Source organism: Strix aluco, chromosome 19 (genome assembly GCF_031877795.1).
Source record: "Strix aluco isolate bStrAlu1 chromosome 19, bStrAlu1.hap1, whole genome shotgun sequence".
Taxonomy (NCBI): domain Eukaryota; kingdom Metazoa; phylum Chordata; class Aves; order Strigiformes; family Strigidae; genus Strix; species Strix aluco.
Genome location: NC_133949.1, coordinates 12,460,376 through 12,482,509, shown reverse-complemented (window position 1 = coordinate 12,482,509; position 22,134 = coordinate 12,460,376). Strand labels below are relative to the sequence as shown.

Genomic DNA, 22,134 nt, shown 5'->3' with positions numbered 1-22,134 from the left:
ATAGCCTGGCCAGGACAGTGGAATTAACCTTGATACAGCACTCATGTGAGAAACAACCCCCCAAAAAAAGCAGGGAAAGGAGCAGAGACAAGGCTGGGCTCATTCCAGTTAAAAATAGGCCTGTCACAACTTGTTCTAAGAAATACAAGGGGATTATTTGAAAAGGACTCCCGGGTTGTTACGCACTACATCTCTGACACGCTCTTACACAGGCTGGTTATTGCTAATGCTCCTCAGCTGACACTGTGCCCAGCTAAATCCCTGCCCACCACACACCTCTGCCACACACAGGGCCAGCAGCGGGGTGCTTGTGCCCAGGAGACAAGGCTAACGTGGAGCACAGGCTCCCTCCAAAGTTTCATGACATTTTCCCAAATCAGCGTGTCTCTCCAAGGCCAGGGGTGCCCTTTAGCTCAGCCGGCTGTGACTCCCTCCAAAGACAAAGCTCGGTTTTGGTCAAGTCAGCTGGCTTTGCCGACAGCTCGTAGGCTGCGGCTCAGCCAGCACATGAATGTTTCACAAGCTATTGCACAAATCTCTGCAGTAAACAGTCCACCACTGGAAAGAATGACAAGAGCAACTGCCAATACTTGCATGCAGGAGGCAACACGTGAAAGAAAAACAGGCTGGGCTTGACAGAGCCCTCGCACTGCGGGATATGAAAAGGACCTGGGTCTGCATTCCAGAAGACATGGGTGGAAGTGGGAACAATCCTCGCAGGAGCATTACCTGATGCGAACACGCTCTCCTTGATCCTGGCAGCATCCTTGCGGGTAGGGCAGGTTGGAGCTCTCTCCAGGCACCACGCTGTCTGGAGGTCCAAGGAAAAAATAGATAAGGAATTAATGCTGCTGCGATCAGCGTAAAAGTCTGAGCTCTCAGTGTGGAGTATTGTGCTGCTATGCATCCTCTGCAGGCAGTGCACCTGCCCAGGGCTGTCTGCAGGAGCAGGGAGATGGTTATTTACCTACCTTTTTCACAGTGGCCATTCTCCAGAGCCTGTGAAGTTGTCACCCTTCAGCCCAAGGGTTTTCATGCCACAGCAGTGCTTCCTGTGCTTGGTTCACACGCAGGAGGCCAATGTCCCAGCTCATCCCAGCAGGCTGGTCCTGTGCCCCTGCTTAAGGCTCCTCTGTATTTGCAGAAATGGGGGAGCAGCAGCATGCTGCATCCTGGGAAACAGTCCCTTTTGGTCCTTGTCTGGGACATCTTTTAGCCAATTATGGACAGGAAACGAGGCTGAGGGCGTTTTAAGCATTGCAAAATAGCAGCTGAGTCTCCCTGGAGCAGCTGGGCGAGACACATGGATTGCAGGGAAGCGTGGGATCTGGAGTGAGATGGAAGAATACCCCAGACAGCACCCGGTGAAACGCACGGTCTGCAGCGTGCTCCCCACGCCTAGGAGCTGACAGTATTTTCTATTTTTATTCAGTCACTAAGAAACAATAAAGAAGGGAACTATTTATGGGAAAGTAACGGAACTCCAGAGGAACTGGGAGGTGAGCAGTGCTGGGGGTGCTCTAATCCCCAGGGCTATACTGACAGCAGCAAGAGAGGTTTTATTGAGAAGCTGAGCTGGAGACTCCCCTCTCCCCTCCATTCCTTGCAGCCTCCTGCTCTCCCTCCCCTCTTGGGGTCAGTTATAGCCAGGCACTGCAGAGAGACAGGCTCCTGCCCTGCCCAGGGAGCATCGCTTTGTGCTGTTCCTTGCCCTGCTCCCAAAAGCACGCAGCAGAGCCCGGGGAAGGAGGACTTTAGTTTAGAAGATAAGCTGTGCACTGTTTGGTTTCAAGAGTCCACCAAACAGCACAGCTAATCAATAAATCTTTTTTTAACTTGCACATCGTGCTCAAAGAACTTCAAGTTTTTAGCTAGGCTGACAATCCTCAATTTCTACCTAAATGTCTACCAAGTCTCAAGTTCTAAAAGTCACAGAGTCTGGCCAGTGGCACAAGAAGAGGGCAGATGCAGAAGCCCAAACAGCACCCAGTCATAAAAGCAGGTACAGAAGATTAACAACAGGGAGAGCAATGCCCAAAACTTAAACAATTTAGTGAGTATACAAACAACAAGCACCTTTGTATGATTGTATAAACTTTGTCTAAACTTTGAAGGTAAGGGAGTGCATGCCAAACAGACAAGATAAGTGTCAGTCAAGGAGCAAACCAAACTGTAACAGGCCCCTTGGTATAAACTTTGAAGATAAGCGAGGCTGCATGCCAAAGAGTGATCCCAACTGGGACTTACCCTATATGGGTAAACTGAGTTAGGGTCTTTACCTCAAACACGACCCGCAGAGACCCTTCCCCAATTTCAGTATGCTTGTGCAATGTATTAACACACGCATTAGATTTCCTGGAAATAGGCAGGTACTTCTCAGAAATTGCATGAATATTTCTTTTAATGTATATAACGAGTGTGCATTTGTTTTTCAGTGTGCATTGTTAGGAGGAACGATCCCCGGCCCGAATAAAGTAATGCCTGCTTTCTAATGCTAAACTGAGTGTTGGAAAGTTCTTCATTCACCAGGTTTTGGTAACAAGAGGTTTTAAGGAACCTACAGGAATAAATGCAGCTCAGTTCATTTATGGCATCACTTGTTTTGAAAGCTGTGGCTGATCTCACATTTGCAAGAACAAGATACTGTGTAGTACAGAGCCATGGTCTGTGGGCTGCATTGTAGACATAGCTAGGGCCATGGAAAATGTGAAAGCAACACAAAGACACAATGAGAATGATTGGCACAAAGACCGCAACAAGATTCAACAGCACCACTGGCACTTCGTTTGCTTTCAGGCAAAGAGGAGGGGGGAGCCTGCCACATACAAAAGCCTATTGAAAAGGTGTTTGTCCAAAGAAGCAGTGCCAAGACTTGGACTGGGCTCCAGCTGACTTAAAGACCTCAAGAGAGGGGTTACTGAGATACACTTCACTGATCTACAGAAAGGAGGAGCTGTGTGGGCACTTTTTAAAAAGCTACAGCCAGGGCTATGGCTGAGGTTGGACAGGGAAGCTCAGGATAAAAAGGGATTTGCTTGAAGACTTAAAGGCATACCAGACAGTCAAAAAACATAGTAGCAAGCAGAGTTCAGAGGAGACAAAAAAGTCAAAGGATAAAAAAAATTTAAAAAAACACCACGCAAAAAAATAGAGGAAGCAGGAGTCAAAAAAGGAGGCAGGTCACAAGTCTGGTCACAAGCCAGCCTATCTGAATTTCAAAGTCTCAACAAGCTTTGAAAGCAGCAGTATCCAGCTTTACTTGCTCTAAATGAAAAAGCAAGCTTCCCTTTTCGGTGCAGCTGGACTGTGCAGTGCGCAACGCTGTGACAGCAGTGGGACACCACAGTTCCTGCCTCTGAACCCAGAGGTGACAATGGCAATCCCTTGATGTCGCTGTACCAGAAAGTAGCAAGAAGCATGCAGAACCTAGAGAGTCCCAGGAACAACTCGCACCTCTCAACTGAAAAACGCTTCTCAGAATAATGTGTAGTATCCTAGTTGCAAGTTAAATTAACTAGATTTTGTTGTCTGGATCAGACGAAGGGGCCGAGACTTCAACTTCTTGCTTATAAAAAGCAAACGTCAGAATCAAAATGTGTTTTAGATTCCTCAGTCAACATTATACGCTATGGAGAGAGTGGAACAAGTACAGAACATGGTGCTCCTGAGCAGATGCTGGAGTGCTGAACTAGAAAAACTGCACATCAAGTATCTCCTTTCAAGTTCTATCTCTCTAAAGGCTGAAAAAAAAAGTATTTGGTAGAAACAAGCACCTGCTGTTCAGCGCAGAGAGCTGAAGACAGAGGACAGCTTCAGGATCTTTGTGGAATGAGTTTATGCAGAAAGACAGGCCATGAACATTGGTCTCCTCCTCCTGAAAACAGCAAACAAGAATAGCCCTTTTCTTCTCCTCCTGTTTGTGCAGCTGTAGTCTTGCTGGCAAGAGTGGAAGGAGAATGAGCTTGAATCCTGAGGAAAAAAAAGAAAACCAACAAAAAACAGTGAGTTCCTGGGAAAAGTGGCCTATCTCCTAGACTTGTGCATTAAGGCTTTTGCTTTGTTCCGAGATTTGTGCTCAGACATATCATTAGCATTCCATGCTCACTCCTTCCTCATCCTCTTTACGTGCCAGTCACAACTGCAGGGGTTTTTAAATAATAAATTGGGAAAAATTTGATAGTACAACTAAGAAATACAACAGCCACATACCAGCTACCACAGCACACCTCAGTCGGGGAGAGGATAGTAGCTACAAGATGGACAAAGCCTGTTTTTCGTAAAGTTTGGACAGAAATTGTAACTTAACTGCCAGTTTTTGTCAATTCGGTCTGTATATGCTGTTTTGGCAGCCCAGACAGCTCCTCTTTACTAGAGGCAACAAATAAGCACCTTGTTGAAAGAACATACAGCTGTTACCCAGGAACCTACTTAGCATATTTGTTTTCAAATCCAAGTTTAAAAAAATAAAAAAAAACAGGGTGAATTGTTTTCCTAAAGCAAGGGAGAACAAACTCGAGGACACACTGTGCCAGAGATAAGGCACTCACTCAGGTTGCCCCATCCTGCCCTGGTGGCATGTCCAACTGCTGAGGGGAACATTCAGCAACTGGCTTAAGTGGCCAAGTACAGACTGGTTTTTTGAAGTTAACACCATTGAGACACAGAAACTCGGTTTTACCATAGAAACACTTCTAGTGTCAGTATTTATTTTTACCTTAATATACATTTATACAGGCCATAATAAAAAGGCTATTACGCAACAGTTCAGTGAGTTATTACCTAGTTTCAAGAATAACGCATGCAATTACAAAGGAGAGGTAGAAACACCGTATTAAAGACCTAAAAATACAAACATTATATAAACAAACACTTTCAAATTAACTGTTGGAATTTCATACAGATAAATAAGGTAAAAAGTACATTACTCTGTCAAAGTAAAGGAACACATGGTTATCCGAACACTGAAATAATATTTTGATGTGTAAGCCCTGTACAACTTTGTCAAATAGTTCAGACCACTGTGTTTTAAGAGGATTAAAATGATTTTGTCCTGGAGAATGGTTTATTCAAGTATTCAAGCAGTTGAGTAACAAAAAAAGTCCCAAAAATAAAGTGTAGGAACCATTTCCAGAGAAGCTGATCTGCCTAAATACTCTGCAAATCGCTGTCCTGATGGTCTCATGGGATGCTTGAAATGATAATGCCTATAAGGCTAAATGAAGCTTCCCACCTCTCCCCCAAAATGCACACAAAATCATCCTTATCTTTCACACGCTGTATGTAGGTATTCTACATCAATTTATCAGCATCTCAAACCCCAACATTATTTTCTGGTTTTGCATGGTTCCTTGCAGAACCTTTCAGTTTACAGTATTTGTTGTAATACTGCCCAAGAAACAAACTACAGAGAACTGTCATTACACCCCTAGAGACTGCAGGCATTAATGCACATATCGCATGCACAACAAAAGATGCAACCAAATCTCTATAAAAAGCAAACAACCAGGAACTCAACATTGCTATTACTGAGAAAGTCCAGAGCAGTAGTTACTCAAGTATTAGACAAATAGGTATAAAATGGAAAGGTTCACATGAATACAAGTTTTTACAGTTTGTTTGAAAGTCTTCTAGAAGCTACATTTGAAATTCTGAAAAGAATTTTATGTACACTGAAATGAAATTCAGCCAAGTCCATTGTGCCTTCTTTCTCTAATTTGTTTTTATATAGTTCTTCAAAAATGAATATACAGTTGCTTTAGTAAATTAGTGCAAAACAAAATATTTTGGAAGAAGATCATCAAACTGTATCCACATCAGCTGAAAGCCCACTGGGGATTTCGCACAGATGGAGAGCAATTTCTTCCCTCACCACCTTTCCCCCGTGTGAAAGGCGCCTTCTCGCCATCCCTTCTTAAGACAAGCTGAGCCCTGTTTACAACACATGAGCTCCAATGCAAGCCAGCTTAGCCCCGAGAGCTTCAAACAGCACCTGCACATGTTCAGGGTTTCCCAAATTCACTCTGCCACATTTTGCTGGCAACTTAAAAATATTTTTCACAAACTTTTGAGGGAATCTTCTGAGCGAAATGTCTTTTTGTACCTGATGCAGAAGGATCCACTCTTTATAAACCTCATGAGGGGAAAAAATAAAACCCAAACCCTGATCATTCGAGTTCAAAGCACATGTACAAGGATCAGTTTGAAATGTGAAGAGAGATTCTTTTAAATTCTGTTGCTAGGAAGAAAAAGGAGCTGCTGGATCAGTAAGGCAAGTGTACTTTTGGAATTTCTCCTCTTTGAATATGCTGCTGTTTCTTTGGTAGTCACCACAGAACTGTAAGAATCATCTTCCACACGGGGCAGAACAAGGACAACAATTAAGCTGTAGTGAAAAAAGTGCAGTATCACTGATGTGGTCCCTTATGTTCACACCATCTGGTCCTCGGGATATCCCTACTGCTCATATACAGCCACTGTGCTATAGCAAAGTGCAGAAAGCCTTCGCTCAATGCTAGATTTATCTGCAGAGAGAGGTAAAAAATAGGTAATGACGTCAGTGTTATTTTATGATGCATTAATTCCATGTAATTTTCCAGATTTTCATTATTCAACGTAAACTTACACTTGTGTACATTTTCTATATCTGCAGGGTCTTGCAGTATTTTAGTCAGTCCTTCCAGCAGCAAGGCTGCTTTATGGTATCGATATGTAATATCTTCAGTTTGCTGAAACATCTCATCCAGAGCTGCCGATTGAACCTGGAGTCATTCAGGAGATTCAGTTACATAAACTGCATTAGGCAAATAATGAATTGAAAAATCAAAATGAATGGTATAAAAGTGTCATTAAGAAACTATTTTTGAGCCTTAATTTAGCTGATCCATTTTTATAACTGTAAGACAACAAAAACGAAGTCTGAGAGAATATAGCACCTGTGCTGTATTAACTAAGGATATTCTGCACATATAAGCTATAAAAGCACTTTTTGATCTTCTGTGTTTACATGTGTTACAACAACATATGAATAAATCTGCTTGTTCTTATACCTACATTCTCTTGTAAAGAAGACAAATTAATTGTGCATGACTACACCATTATTGGGGTTAAGCACAATATTTGCCAGTAGCTTTTGTGTGACACCTATATTTAAAAGACTTCCACCTCATCAAAAAAGCAGTTAAGTTTCCTGTATGGTTACTGCATCTGCACCACGGCAGATAAAGATTTTATCAATTACATGAAAAAGCTTCCACATGTTTGCTCCTGTTTTGCTTTGTATGGACAGACTGATCTTCAAATTGACTTGGTAGACTGATGAAGCTACTTCTCTTGCTTCTATGCTTTGGTAAGCCTTAGTGGATGAAGCTTCAGCTCACAGGGTTGTGTGGCTTCAGAGTTCTTTCTTAGTGTTTATGCACCAAATGTGCTGATGTAGGGGAAACGTCCCTGAGGAACAGTATCTGCCAGGAACTTTAGCCACAGTTAAGGCAGGACAGGAAAGAGAGTGAAAGACTAACAAATATTGCCATGGACAGAATTCTGGAAACATTCATTCTATTTTCTGGTTATGTAGAAGAGGTCGGTGAGAGAAGGAAGCAATTTGTCCCAATGTCCTATCAATGAGGTAAAAGGAGTGACCTACCATTTCTACAGCACAGCTGTAGATGAGTTTCTCTGCAGTTACACTGTTGATTTCATCGATGAACCTTTGCTTGTCCGAAAAGAATCGATTCAGCTTTTCTGTCAATTTCTTGCACATGCCAATACAGAATTTGTATCTCTCATTGAGGCTTTTCACAACTGGAAGAAAAGTAAGAAGAAATTAAAACAAACAAACAAACAAACAACAACATAGCCTAAGTTCAGCTTTTCCCAGCACTAGCAAAGTCAGTCTCTTCAAACTTATGCTTCTAATGTTTATTTACTCTGCCACTTCTGTGAATTATGTATCAAATAATTTCCATTTCAAGTTAATAACTGCCCATTTCTTAACAGTTTGCAGCTGTATCTTTGTTTACTATCAGAATTGTGCAATTGTACATATCTACAATTCTCATATACAGAGAAAGACAAATGTTGCAACTTAAGCTTTTTGACTGATGTATCAACAAAGAAAATTCACAAGCAAAGCAAAGATTATGTTGCATGTACCTTGCTTAACAGCAGTGGATGGGTTCAGCTTCCCCGATTTGACCTGTGCTTTGGCAAGATGCAGAGAAGACGCTAGTAACTGGGCAGCTTTCATATACAACACCAGCTGCTCTACTTGTCTAGGGAGCAGGAATAAGAAAAAAAAAGTAATTATGAATCAAAACACCTTTCTTGAACACATTCAAGCCACGGGCAGACACCACTTTTTAATCACACAGGACCCAGCAGCAGCAGCAAAGGAAGACAGATGTTTAAAATGCAACTCCACCCCTCCCTTCCCTTCACAAACACTCTGTCACGGGTTGAGAGTACATCTGCTCATCTAGTAGCTGCAGCAGCAAATACAAACTGCTTTAATGTAGACATTTTAAAAAGGAACACTTATTTGTGGGGACTAACTGCCCGAGGTCAATGTCTTACCACAAGCGACTGGGTGTACTTTTCTCACAGCGTCATTTCCTATGACTCTGGAATTCTCAGTGGTGAAAAGCAAACACTTTGCAGGGTTTTTTTGTGTTTTTTTGGGGGGGTGGGTGGGTGTGTGTTTGTTGTTTTTTTCAGGAAGAAGGTAGGAAGTGGAAATGCCCTTTCCGACCACTCCAGATTTCTCATATTTCTCTTTGGTTTTGATTTTGTATTAGGGCTGATTGGTTCCACTGAAAAAAAAGGTCAAATTTGGACACTCCTTCCCCCTTCCCTGATCCCCCAGCCTGATCAACAGGAACGGATGAGGACTCAGATCTGACAGAAGGTGGAACACAAATTTCCAAGCTTAGAAGTGCACTGCTGCACCTCCAGCCTGAACTCCTCCCCACTTTCCCCAACTTACGTGGCAGACAGGAAAACGCTGTCTTTTTGTCTGCTAGCAAATGTGTCTCTATCTCTGCTCTTCTGATCTGCTTTCAGCTGTTAAAAACTTATTCCTATGAAAGATTCTATACAGTAAAACAATCACTCCCAACAAAAAGGGCATAGTCTGAATACATTTTTAATGTATTCAGTATTCACTAATTCTCTTGATACTATTTGACCGCATACTTACCCCCATTCTTTGCTTAGCTGGCTGATCTGATCAACAACTATGCTCTCTTGGATTTGGTACAGTGATACTGCAGAAGTACACAGGTCTGGGTTTCCTCCTCGTACTGCTGTCAGATCCAGAACACATTCTGTAAATGTCAGCATCATGTTTAGATGACGCAGTGTATCTGTATGTTCTCTCTGTCAGAAGGAAGGACGACAACAATTTAACAACTATAAGCCATAAGGCAAACAACTGCACTTAAATCTCTTGCTAATCATTTGAAGATTTGATGATATGTCAATTCTATGCAGAAATCCCATTGTAGTAGAGCCAGCACTAGGGACTACAGAACCAAATGGGTCCGAGCAGATCACAGATACTAACTTGCACTCTCTTTGTTAATGATTTCAAGATACTGTAGCTTATACTTAAAGAGTCTTTCAACAAAGCCAAATGAATTGGGACATGGAGTGCTATGTTTGTTGAAACATGAGCAACTAAAGGAATCACAAGTGGGACATATTACTTGTTATTATATTATCAGCAACTCAAAAGTATGCTCGGCACTTGTACGAGAAGCCAGGAGGAACATTTGGCTTTTATTATATAACAGACTTGATACCCACAACAGAACTGATCTAAAGCTTCATACTTATCTGCTTCACTCTAATTTACACTTAGATCTAGAATTACATTGTGTTAAAAGGTGGCTGTTGCCAAAATTTACAATTTAAACCGAACAACTTCAATTGGAGCTAACAACTCACTGCTTCTTCAGGACTAAAACAGACACTACATGCATAGTTTCTGCTCGAAAAAAAAAGTTAGCCTTCAAAACTAATCAAATACATCTTAGCAGTATTTATAATCTTTTCATTAGTAATGCAGGTCTAAATACATTTTAAACTCTATCTGTGGGAAGAATAGAGTGCACTGTCAAACATTCATGTTATAACATATAGATTCAATAGGGATCCAAACACCTTCCAGCAAGATGTGAATGAGAAAACAGAACAGCAATCTGTCTTGAGAAATTTACAGTCCAAGGATAGCATTCTGGTGAAAGACCACCCCAATTTGTGTTTTTAAAGTGTCACTCCTCCACACATTTTAAAAAATATAGGACAGTCTTCCCACAAGTAGGATTTAATGTCATCCACTGACTGTGAAGAAGCAGTTAAAAACAATGCCCAGAGGGATATTGCTACTGTCAGCACCCACGTCCAGAGACTTGGCATTAAAACAGAGGCCTCTTTGGAAGGCTCTGGTGAACAAAAGCAGTCATATGTTCCTTTGGTTACCTATTCAAATACACGAAATGCCAGGAATAATTACCAAAGAGAAATCTGCCACGATTGATACAGGAATATTTTCAAGATCTTAAAAAGGAGTATGTGAGATAGTGAAGAGGAAACTACAAAGTGCACTGAGCAGTCCTGGTTTTATCATGTCTCTGTTTTAGCAGCATTATACGTCATAAAACATTAAATTATTTTTTCTATACCTCCATTAAAGTTTCCTCAGGCAATTCGGGAGCTTCAAAAGTGATAAAGCCCTCTAAGCTGGGAGGCGAAGTACCATAAGGCATGTACTTCAGACTCGGAGCTGCCTCAGCTCCCGGCGGAGAAGAACCCATATAAATACCAGGAGGAGAGCCCATATATACACGGCCACTAGTAGAGCAGAGAGAGCCTCCAGAACTGTTTGATCCAACTACAAGAAAAACAACACACACATTCAGTCTAAGAGGTGGTTCCATCTCGCAGTGCTGGGGCTGCGGATGACAGCAAATGACAAATCAGTAGTCATCACAGATTCACTCTTGGGAGGCTCTCCTCATTGTTCCTTGCATCACTCTGTAGAGAATGCAAAGGCTACACCGTAAGGAACAGTGACGATTCGTAACACAGATTCTAGGAAATGACTGACAAGGATTCCAAGGCAGAGAGTCCAACAGTACAGACCAAAGGTTGTGCCACAGTTCACAAAAGCACACTGCTGCAGACTCCTGCTCATCCCAAGCAGAGGAAGGCCTTGAGATCTTTGGTATCAGGCAACACAGCCAACACATGCTGAACTGCAGCCAGCTCGCACCCCTTGTGTGTTGTTTCTGGTACAATGCACAGCAGCAGGCAAAAATGCAGAATCAGAAATCTAACTTTTCCTCTCCACCTTTGTCATAGAGGTCTATTACACTCCCTGTGGCAGAGTAAAGCTGTGTACACAGGAGGTTACACACTGCTGTACTGTAAATCCATGCCTCTGGCTCTCTCTTTAGGAGAGAAAAGGCAGATGTTGTCTGACATTAATCTCTACAGAGCACTTTTACTGTATGGCCTAGAGGATCTACAGGGCAAGGCAATAATCAGATTACTGGCCCAAGAAGTGGGCAAGCCTAAATACTGTGTCTGAGAACAGTCCACAGTTGTCAGGAAAGTCTTACCTGAGGTGGTTCTTGTTCTGAGGACCATATGGGTGCAGGTAGGAGGGGTGGCACTGCTTGGAGGGGACCCAACAGTAAACATGACAGCCCGAGAACTCACCCCGCCTCCCATGGAAGGAGGTGCCACTGCAATTCCATAGGCCCCCGCTGGAGCTGGAAGAGAAAATTTCAGCAAGTTAGTCGCTATTACATATAATCATACCAGTAAGTAATTACATGCAGCAAATTGGAGCACTGCAACACAACGTGCTTTGATGTAGATCCAAGACTTGGACTAGTTAGAAGTTCTGACAGCAAATAAAACAAGCTGGGTGGATAGCCTTGGCGGCACACAGAAAGAGTCAAGATGCAGTCTACACATATCTTTTTACTTTTAATCTCTCTCCCTGCTTTACTCTTGCCTAGGAAAGAGCAACAGAGACTCCCTCTGAGAGCCTGAGGGCAACACCTGTCCTGCAGCAAAAGATACAACAGAAAATTCTAAGGCAGCCCATGACAGGTCTGGAGGCTAAAGACCAGCCCTATCTGCAGAACTCCTTCCATCTGCTCATAAACAAGGCAAGAAGTTCTGGTGGCCACTTCTGGTAGGAGACAAGCTGGGGGAGGGAGGAGGGGAAAAAAAAGACCCAGAATTACATAAACTGGCTTTCATATGAAAACAAAGTGGAATTAGGAAATGAAACAGCCACAAATATTGTATTAAAAGTGAAAATAAAACCAAATCAAAAAATACAAACCCCTCTAGCCAGTATAGGCAGTTGAGATATTTCTGTGTTTAGCACAGAAATAGATATTTTCCCGTCTCAGTTATATAAAGCTATGCTAAAGAAATGGAACATATCCCCTTAAAGATTAAAAAAAACTTCTGTGCCGAGGCTGAAAATTGTCAGAACCAATTATCGAAGTTGGAAACAGAACTGTATCTAGTTGGTGCTTCATAAACAACCCTGCACATAAAGACAGCTCGGGTGTATCGGTCTGCTCCTTACCTGTATCCATCGGTCGCTCCGTGTTGAGGCTGTCTGTACTGCCTTGGTATAACTGGCCACCAAGGGTAGTCTTCACCTGCTGATCCGATAGCTTCCCAGTACTAACAGACCTAGACAGAAAAACGTATGAATTCACAACAAAGTTCTTCAGTAAGATCTTCCTATCTAACCTGCAACTAAGGATGACTTTCAGATTCTTGGTATTTATTATAGAGATTTCTTCAAAAAAAGCACAGAAAGGCTTGAAACCTCACGGCTCATCATGGACCTACTAAAACAGAGTTAACCATAAAGAGACCTTTTTCTCTTAAAAATTTATATTGCAAATCTTGTCATATAGATTTTCAAACAAAAACTGAACAGCCTTCACAGAGGCAATGAAGTTCCATATTCAGATAATCAAAACAAAAGGGAACTAGACAGCAAGACAAAGCACTGCAGGAAGTCCATGCTATATTTATACACAGTACAAAATGTTTCTGTTGTACACACCAAACCTCAGCATCTCCTCACACCTCGCTTTTTGCATGCTCTTCCCCTCTAAGTTGCTGTGTGCAAGTACATACTTCTGCCAAGTTACCCACCCAACTTCACAGGTTTTAAGCACTACAGTGCCTACCTGCCGAATGTAGTTTTACTGTGCTGTTCTCCTGCCTGCTTTTCACCTCCTTGGGGCGAGTGGAAGTGTGTGAAATCCCTTGGGTCACTGATGTCTTTAGGCTGCAACGGGGTATCCACCAAGCCCTGGCGATTAGCCAGGGCCAGCAAGTTCGAGGATGCTTGAGTTTTAGGTATTTTGAAAGGAGCTGTTGCCTTTAAGAATCAAGACCAAGAACATACAAAAACCAAAGTCAGAACCTCAAAATATTCTTGGGAATGCTTTCAGGCAGTGTGTTACCACTTCCTGTTTTACTGACAGTGGCAAACTTAACAAACCTTAGTGGGAGAGCCAATGATCGTTGGTAACGGAGTTTTGAAGAGCCAGTCTGAACTCCTAGGTGACGATCCCATATGTTTGGTTGGTGATGTTCCCAGGCTACCTGGCCTGCTTGGTTGTGGAGAATGACTGTATCCATACCCCGCATAGGATGGGCATACGGGGTCTGAATGCTGCTTTCTGAGTTTCTGCTTGTTTTGGTAAATATCTGTGAGAGTAGGAGCACTCTGCAACCTCGCTCCCATCAAAAGTGACTGTGGAGACTGAGATGGTGGTATCGGAGAACCTGGGAAGAAAAAAAGTGAAGTAAAATTCTACTTGTAGTGTTTGGTAAATGTATCGATGAAGCCCAAAATGCCAGAGATCAACATTAAACTGAAAGGAGATGGGAGTGCAAACATTGTGAGATATGTCTGATCATCAACTCACGAGAACGGATTTAGCCTGTTGGCTATTTGGACTAAGGCTACGTTACACTGATGAGACGTTCAAGCTGCCAAATAGGCAAGATTTCAGGGTGACAGCTGTACTGGCAGCTGCAGGACCTCTGGCAACCTGCATCGAGACAAATGAAGCGGTTGCATTCAGCAGGAATGGCATAACCAATACTGAAATTTCAAGTGCGGCCGCCAAGACTCTAGGTTGAATAGAGGTTCTCAAGTACTGGAATTATATTCTTGCAAACAAGAGTGTGAATGCAACATTGCATGTTAATGATTTGTTTTGTACATAATAGCTTCATTTGCAGACACAAAAGGCAGCTCATCTCATCATTCCTGCAAGAAAACTAGGTACTAAAAAGAATCAAATTATTCAGACGGAACAGTCTGAAATCATTATTTTGGGCAGTCATTTACTTTTTAGTCTGTCAGACTGAATCTCTTCCAAAAGCTTACTATGTACAAAGGAAGTCCACACTTATGTACGAGTGGAAAGTTTCTCCTAAAGGAAGAGCTATAAGCAGTCATTTAAACAGAGGGCTTCAGCAAAACATCTCTTATGAATGTCTCACCTAGTCAAAGGTACCCTTCCTCTTTCAAAATAAGGAACCTGAGATTTGATGAAATGGTCTCTTCCTTGTGGTATTTTTTTGTCTCATGAGGAGGAACTGTGCAAAGTTACAAACAGTACATAAGACTTCAGCTTTATGGCCACAGCTTCCCAGATAAAATGCTTATCTTTGTAACCTCAAAGAACTGATGACGAAGTGAAGTTTCACTCACGTTTAAAAAAAAAAAAGTAGTAAAAAGTCAAAACTGAAAATGAACCAAACTAACTAGGTAAGACTTAAGAGCTGGCCAAGACAGATAGGCTTCATTTCATAAATGTATGCTCAAAAAACATCAGTAACTTCTTACAGTTTGCTCAGTAAAGTTCCCAGCTGTTAAGACACATCTTTTAATCTTCTTAAGCCTATCCTTTTACTAGACAAGATTTTGAATACGAGCCACTTCACCTTGATTTCATTCCACTCCATTAAACGGTATGTTTTAGAATCGCATTTCTGGCTGCAGTTCCATCAGAGGGATCGAGTCTATTTCTAACTTCCCAGCCAAGAATCTGCTGGTTTGAAATCCCTCTGCTTGTCTGTCTCACAGCACTGAAAGTCCTCACCTGTTGTTTCAGAAACCAGTCTTGAATCTCACTGGTTACTGTTCTGGTGTCATTGCCACCACAGGAAAGGCTTCTGAGTTAGAAGTTTGTCCTCTGCTGCCACTGGCAGCAAGAGCAGCTCAATTAGTTCAGAAGCTACATTACGACAGACATCTTCAGTCCTTAGAAAAATCTCAGTACAGATGACCTCACTTCACCCAGAGCAAAAAGACAGCTTCCCATACCCATTTAAATGCTGAGAAACAGACTTGCTGCAATTTGTGGTATTTTACAAATAGCAATACCACTGCATTCATTTGAAATTAAGAAATGAAGTCAAGCAGGAAAAGAATGCAGGAAACAGATGAAGAAATGAAACATTAAAAACCCTTTCAGCCATAAAAACAGTGCTGTGGTATGTTACAAGTACAAGTCAGTTTGACACTGGCAAAAGGCACTAAACCAACAGCCCTACAGAATTCTATCCAAAGAAAAGATGCAACAAGAAAATCATACACGATGCTTTGTATTCTCTTCACAGTCCCTTTGGCTTTTTTAAGAGAAGAGACTATTTCAAATCTGAGGATTCACTCTTTCCTTCTCTTTTTGTTGAGAGTGGCATAGCAATTATGAACACACTTTTTGAGACACATCATAGAAATTATTTCATATGGATTAAAATATTCCCAGGTATTCGAAATATGGCTGCTCCAACAAATGAAGGCTCTATCATCTCCGGATGATTTTGGAAAGTGTTTAAATAGGGGAAAAGCCCACAATACAGTTTCAACATCACCTCTTAGCAAGTCAAAATAAAGAGTATAACTAGTATTTCAGATAAGCAAGAAAATGCACCCAAAACGTGCACAGAACAAAAGAATATGTTGCTGAATTTCATATTCTTATGCTCAATCCTTCTGACAGTACAGCGCGATTCCATCTTTAACAGTCTCAGAACATCTTCAAGTCCTATTTCTTCCTGATCTTTTTTTTTTTTCCTGCTGGCATGCCATAATAATTTATGACTTGCAAAGCTTACTGAATGCTTAGCAACACTAACATCAGATCCCAGTCAACTTCCCAAGGGAATGATGAAAACGTGCTGCGTGCTGTACACTGGCAGTTCTTCCTCCCGTGTCTGAGGACTGGCATGACAGAGCTGGTCTATCAAAACCAGATTCTAGAAGCACGTTACTACCATTCACTATAATCCATCCACTTCCATCCCTGTTTAAAGACAGGCATGATCAGAGTTGATTCTTCGTCTTGAGAAAAAGAAACTTCAGTCACTCTCTTATTGTGTAAGGAATTAGTTATGGGGACAGATGTCTTGATACTGCCACAATTGGTTTAAATTTCTACAGAAACTCAGTGCACCACTTACCCAGTGTCTCCTACTAACCCACGCTAATCTAATGTTGGCTCTCCTCCCCCTTCACAAAACGCTGTAGAAGCTCTATCAAAACAGTCACTCACCTGAGAAGTTTCTACTCCTTGATTCATGTCCTTGAAGTTGCCCGCAACAACAGTGCCCAAGCTGCTCAGGTATGGTTCCAACTATGCAAACAAAATCAAAACATGAATTTATACTTTACCTACAAATTAAGGTAAAAAGCAAAATAAACCCTAGTTAGTTTATTTCTGTGAGTAATTTAACAGAAATTATTTCTGAAAATGTGTCCTAGTTAGGCAGATTTTGGTTTAAGATAGTTTCAAGCAAGAATTAGTGTTCTGAATTACTGTCCCAGTTAAACCTTTACTAATTGCTAAGAATCTGTGGGCTTACCTAGTGGTGAAGGAGAATACGGTCTAGAAGATCCCATGGATAACCTGCGCCCAACACCCTGTGTAGTGTCAGCTGGTACCGGAGAACAGGAGCCCATCTTCATGAAGCCCATTGGGCTCGTATTTGAGCGTCTCACAACTCCAGCTCTAACAAGGTGAAAAGAATGGTTACACACACGCTATAGTAACCGGTTCCCTGAGATAAGCTTCAGAATCCCCAAAGGAGTATAATGATCAGTTAAAGAAAATACCAATATTTAAAGAGAAAGCTATGACGTTGAAGCTTATTAAGCTAATAACTTAAGCTAAGCTTCCCATATTGAAAACAAGCAAGATTTAACTCCCTTTGTTCACACTGACTTGTTAAACTTTTGATGCCATAATAATCTGCTAACTGGAGAAAATTACAAGATACCCCCAAGTACATGGATTCTTAATCTTCAAACAACTTGATCACCAAATTCTGAATTTTACAATCAAGTGAAATGTATTGTTGCAAATACCCATTTTTATGTCAACAAAGACTATGACAAAGTTTTCATACTGGCTCTGGTATACAGGTCAGGTAACTGAAAACAGACTATTTAAGGGAAAGGCACTTCCAGCTGTAGCAACTATTATAAAATCAGAGATCCTGAAAAAAAATGCAAGGAACCATGGGTTTTGTTTCTGTTTGAGTAGTCTGTTTCTGAGTCTTTGACCTTCACCATCCTGATCCTGTAGCCCACAAGGCAGAGAATAAGTCTGGCACACTAGAGCTTTGTAATAAGACAAGCTGGTTAATTAGCATGCCAAAAATTGTTTCCTTGATATTCTACAGAACAATGCATTCATCTCATCACTACACGTGTGAAAACAAAACATAACTTAGTACTGACTTTCTAGTTCATGATATCATGCCATATAATACACAAAGAAGAATATGAAAGCAAGAGCTCATCTTTTTACCTTCTTGGGTTGCATGTAAGTGAAAGAACAAGCTCATTTTGTTTTCATGAAACATTTCAAGTGCCCATCCAACAATCTTGAGATTGTGAAGGAAGGACTGTTATTTGTTATCATTAAAATGTCTCTTCAGTATGTTTTTGTGCAGAAAAAAAATGACATCAGTGAGAAAGGCCGGACATCTGTCAGGGTGCAAACACAAACTAGAACCAAGAAAAAGGAGTTTAAAAAGCCCAAACTCACCTTGGTGATCCGTGGGGGTTTGACACAGGGCTGGCAGTAGAGGAGAGGTTCTGTTCTATGCGCTGGTAATTCCGTAGCTGAGTGGGAACTGGGATAGGTGCTGTTTCACTGCGGGGGGATACCGAAGGCTGACAATGCCTGAAGTTGGAAGGTATGGAGACAGATGAATATAGGTAGACAGGTCTGTCTTGGAGTTGTACCATTGTTGAAATTTCAATAAAATCTAGGAAACAGGCAAATAAGCTGCTTCTGCACTCCCTGCGTGTGCTATGATCTTAGCTTGTCCTAACCTAGTTCTAACACTTCACAGAGGAAGGTCAGGAACTGTTCGTTACTACCTACCTTTCTTACACTGGCTCGTATCAGATTGAGCCGAGGGCACAGTACTAGCTGAAGCCCTTCGTCACGCATCGCAGCGATCTACAGATTCTTCCGACTTCCTGCCAACCAGCCCGCTCTGTTTACCACGCTTCAAAATAGCGTTCTAGGAAAACCCACTGCGCTAAGAACAGGAAGTTCAGCAGCAGGGCTGGAATGTGTACAAAAGCCACTAAAGCACAGTCAGAGATATCCCAAGAGAGACACCGTGAACTTGCAAAAGGAAAACATGTTATGTAACTAACCCCTGACAAGATGACCAAAACCACACACCTGAACATTAATCCACAGGCTCAAACTGCAGATTAGCATTACTCAAATTCAAGTGAAGTGTCAGTGACCTGGCTTACCTCAGTGTACTATCTGATAAGGGAATCAAACCACTGCAACGTAATCAGTTACCAACACTTTCAAAGGAAGACAGAATTCAATGGAAAGGATTTCAAATGAATGGGATTTTTGAAAGATAATCAGTTTAGCAACTGGTCCTTTATTAACCACCTCTTCAGAGAAAGATTAGAAATTCTTAGAGGAAATGTGAAAAAAGTTCTACCACAAGCCCTAGTAAACAAGCAGTTACAGCACTCACTGGATGGCTACAGCTGAACAGAAATTTGGGTTTCTGACTGCGTTTGTCCTGTTCTCTTTGCTACCTCTGAGAATGAAATATTACTTCCTAATATGCACAGAACTTCCTTTGCAAAAGACAAAAAGTTTGTCCTTTTATTGCCACCCAGTTTCCAGATACTACAGAGCCATTTGGAAGTCAGCTGTGAGCACACAGCCAGCGGAAGGCCTGAAAGTTTCTATGTGAGGAAAAGGTCTCACAAGTGGAAACCCCACAACGGCAGCAGGCAGCCTAACACAACACACTGAGGCTGCACAGGGAGGCCCCCTAGGCCTGACCTCCGGGAGAAGGGAAGCAGATGTTATTTAAAGCTGTGGCAGTGACACTGAGGAAGCCAAGAACGCACTTCAACTTTTAAAGTACTCAGCACAGAAAATGCCTTCCCCTGCTCTCACGCAGCCCTGCAGGTGTATCCAAGCAAGCTCTGTGAGCCGTGAGCTCGCTGGAAGCAGCAATGCTGTGCTAACGTGGTGGAGAGGCACAGTACAGTACTTGGCCCTCCATCAGGGCTCCCCAGCTCAGGCCCAAAGCTAAGCTCTGGTCAGGCATCCTCGAGTCTGATGTGGTTTATTACCGGTTAGAGAAAATGCGGTACAGATGTGTGCAGAGTTGCATGCAAATCTTGTTTCTCTGAGATCCAGAGAATAAAATTAGCAGTTAAGCACGGAAGAGTGAATGCCTCTACCTATTCTGCCTATTCTGGCTGGAGCCTGAGAAGTGTTACAGCTTCTTCTACTCGACATAAAGCAAGGTAACTATGGCTACAATTCATTCTGTTTGATCAGCTAATCAGAAAAATTCACCACTTCATAGGTCATAACCTTTTGTAAAAAAAATAAAAATTAAAAAATCACATACTGTGAAAGTACATTTCTCAGGAAATAAAAAACCAGAAACAAAAACCAAAGGCAGCATCTTATAGAATATCAGACACACACTCTGCTTCCTTCAGACCATGCCTCAAGCAGCCAGTTACTGAATTTACTCAACCAATAATTGTATCAAACTATTATAGTACAAACACTGAAAGTGTGAACAGTAAGCACCTGTTCCTAATCACACGACCATTTAGCTCTTAACTTAGTAAGGTACAGATAACTAGCATATTTTCATAAAACCTGTAACTATAAAAACTGTGACGCCTGACACAATTTAAAATAGGAAATTACAATGTATTTATAACACGTTGTACATGGCCAATCCAGAGGAAATGGATCTTTACAGACAAACCATCCCCATTATCCGCCCTTAAACATAAAAGGTAAGACTAAAGCTTTATTGATAGTCCATGTCAGCAGATTTCACAAACTGCACAAAGATAAGCACAAAGTAGCAAACTTTTCTTGTGACAAGCATTTCTAAACAAATAATGCTGACTCGCAGCCCTGCAGTACTAGCATAAGCCAAAAATACACCCAACATAATAGCTTTATTCCCCATTTAGCCACTCATGTTCTATTTGTACTAAAAACATTATGAAATTCATTACTTGGTCGAATGACAAATCTAAGCCTTCTGTTTAGATATTATATGAGTAGTTAAACAGCATGATTAAGCTTTACATTTTCCAATACAATACAGGAAAGATTTCAGGCACCACTGATGATTATCAGTGCCATTTCAAACTAGCAGAAACTTTGCCTACAACCATGTGGAAGAAAGAGAACTTACTAACAGTCCTGCTGATGGAAAAGCTGCAATACATATTCAGCTCTTTCATGTGGCTGCTTTGGTATCTTGTGAGACACAAACATGAAATTCACAGTAATCACTTGCCCAGAAGCCACACCCAGTTACCAGACACAAGACAATCCAGCCAGGAGACAGATCCATAGCAGTCTGGGCTTGGTAAGTTCCTCTTCTCTCACAACTACTTCTCAAAATGTTTACTGCATTCAAGATCTTGACTCACTAAATGAAGGCTGTGGTGTGCTTCATAACACCAAAAAGGACAAGTCAGTTATGCCTCTGAAGTTCCTGCTTTCAACCAGCTCAAAATTTAAACAGACAAAAGAAGGCTCTCCTTCCTTAAGGAAATCTTTCAGGGATGCATCAGAGCCAGAAGCTCGCTATGCAACCATCAGCCATTAGAATGCATTAAGTGTAGAGAGCCTGGAAAAAACAGATCTAGCTTCTATTTCAGCTCAGTTTGCAGCAGCCATCCACAACTGAAAAAAAACCAACACACAGAGTAGCAGAGAACCTCTTGAAAAGAGAGGAAATACTAAGCCTACATCACACACCTGTTAGCCGTGCCAGAAGCCGTACTTCGAGAAGAGGCAGAGGATGGTTTCTGTGCAGTTCCTGAGCTTCCAGAAATAGTTAATGGTGACTGCCTGTGAAAACAAGAACTACTATCAAAAGACAGGTCTTCACATCAGAGAAACTCTGCAGCAAAACTTTATGAATTCAAGCTGTTTACATGTTCAAAATAAATTCAGCTTGACATATTAATCTTTAAGGAAGTCCACACAGCTATGTAAACCCATCACCGCCAAAACCCCAGCAATCCCTTCTACAGCTGCAGTATCAATTTTAGAACATGAGACTTCTTTTGGATAAAGCTCAGCACACCTACCCTCCACACATCAAGAACTCGCTTGAAGCCCGCCTGCCAGCTGCTCCCAATGGCATATCATCTACAGTAAGCAGAAGAACACATTGAAAACCCACGTCAGGAAGCAGAATCTTAAAAAAACACATCTCCAATATTACTGTTGTAGAAATAATCACTTCTCACAAATTCCTATGAACATGTAAGTTTTTCATAAACTCTTTTGTGTATGAAAATACCTCAGATGTGACCAACAACAACAATCTAGCTGGAGAAGGTAGCTCTTTAGCAAGGTTTTTTTTGTGGTTTGTTTTTGTTGGAGTTTTTTGGCTATACCAATTATAATAATTTTGAAATAAAATACATTGTTTAAGAGTACAAGGTATCAGCATTGGGAAATTTATAACAACAATAACAGAAACCCTTCAGAGATCAAGGCACTAATTTAGTCAAATACTTAACAC

The 22,134-nt window shown here is 41.6% G+C and overlaps 1 protein-coding gene across 2 annotated transcripts in view; it reads right to left on the bottom strand.

The window, feature by feature from the left end:
- Positions 1–4,672: 4,672 nt before the first annotated feature.
- The window catches only part of ULK2 (unc-51 like autophagy activating kinase 2), a 41,376-nt gene continuing 23,914 nt past the window's right edge, over positions 4,673–22,134 (bottom strand). For both annotated transcript variants that reach the window (XM_074844809.1, XM_074844810.1), the window contains exons 14-28: positions 21,695–21,755; positions 21,360–21,452; positions 18,111–18,248; positions 16,924–17,069; positions 16,614–16,694; positions 13,544–13,830; positions 13,227–13,420; positions 12,608–12,717; positions 11,619–11,771; positions 10,680–10,888; positions 9,194–9,372; positions 8,152–8,270; positions 7,643–7,800; positions 6,623–6,758; positions 4,673–6,521 (exon numbers count right to left, since the gene is read on the bottom strand). In XM_074844809.1, the coding sequence (XP_074700910.1) occupies positions 6,454–6,521; positions 6,623–6,758; positions 7,643–7,800; positions 8,152–8,270; positions 9,194–9,372; positions 10,680–10,888; positions 11,619–11,771; positions 12,608–12,717; positions 13,227–13,420; positions 13,544–13,830; positions 16,614–16,694; positions 16,924–17,069; positions 18,111–18,248; positions 21,360–21,452; positions 21,695–21,755 (2,132 nt within the window). In that variant the 3' untranslated portion in view covers positions 4,673–6,453. The remainder of the gene's footprint in view (positions 6,522–6,622; positions 6,759–7,642; positions 7,801–8,151; positions 8,271–9,193; positions 9,373–10,679; positions 10,889–11,618; positions 11,772–12,607; positions 12,718–13,226; positions 13,421–13,543; positions 13,831–16,613; positions 16,695–16,923; positions 17,070–18,110; positions 18,249–21,359; positions 21,453–21,694; positions 21,756–22,134) is intronic.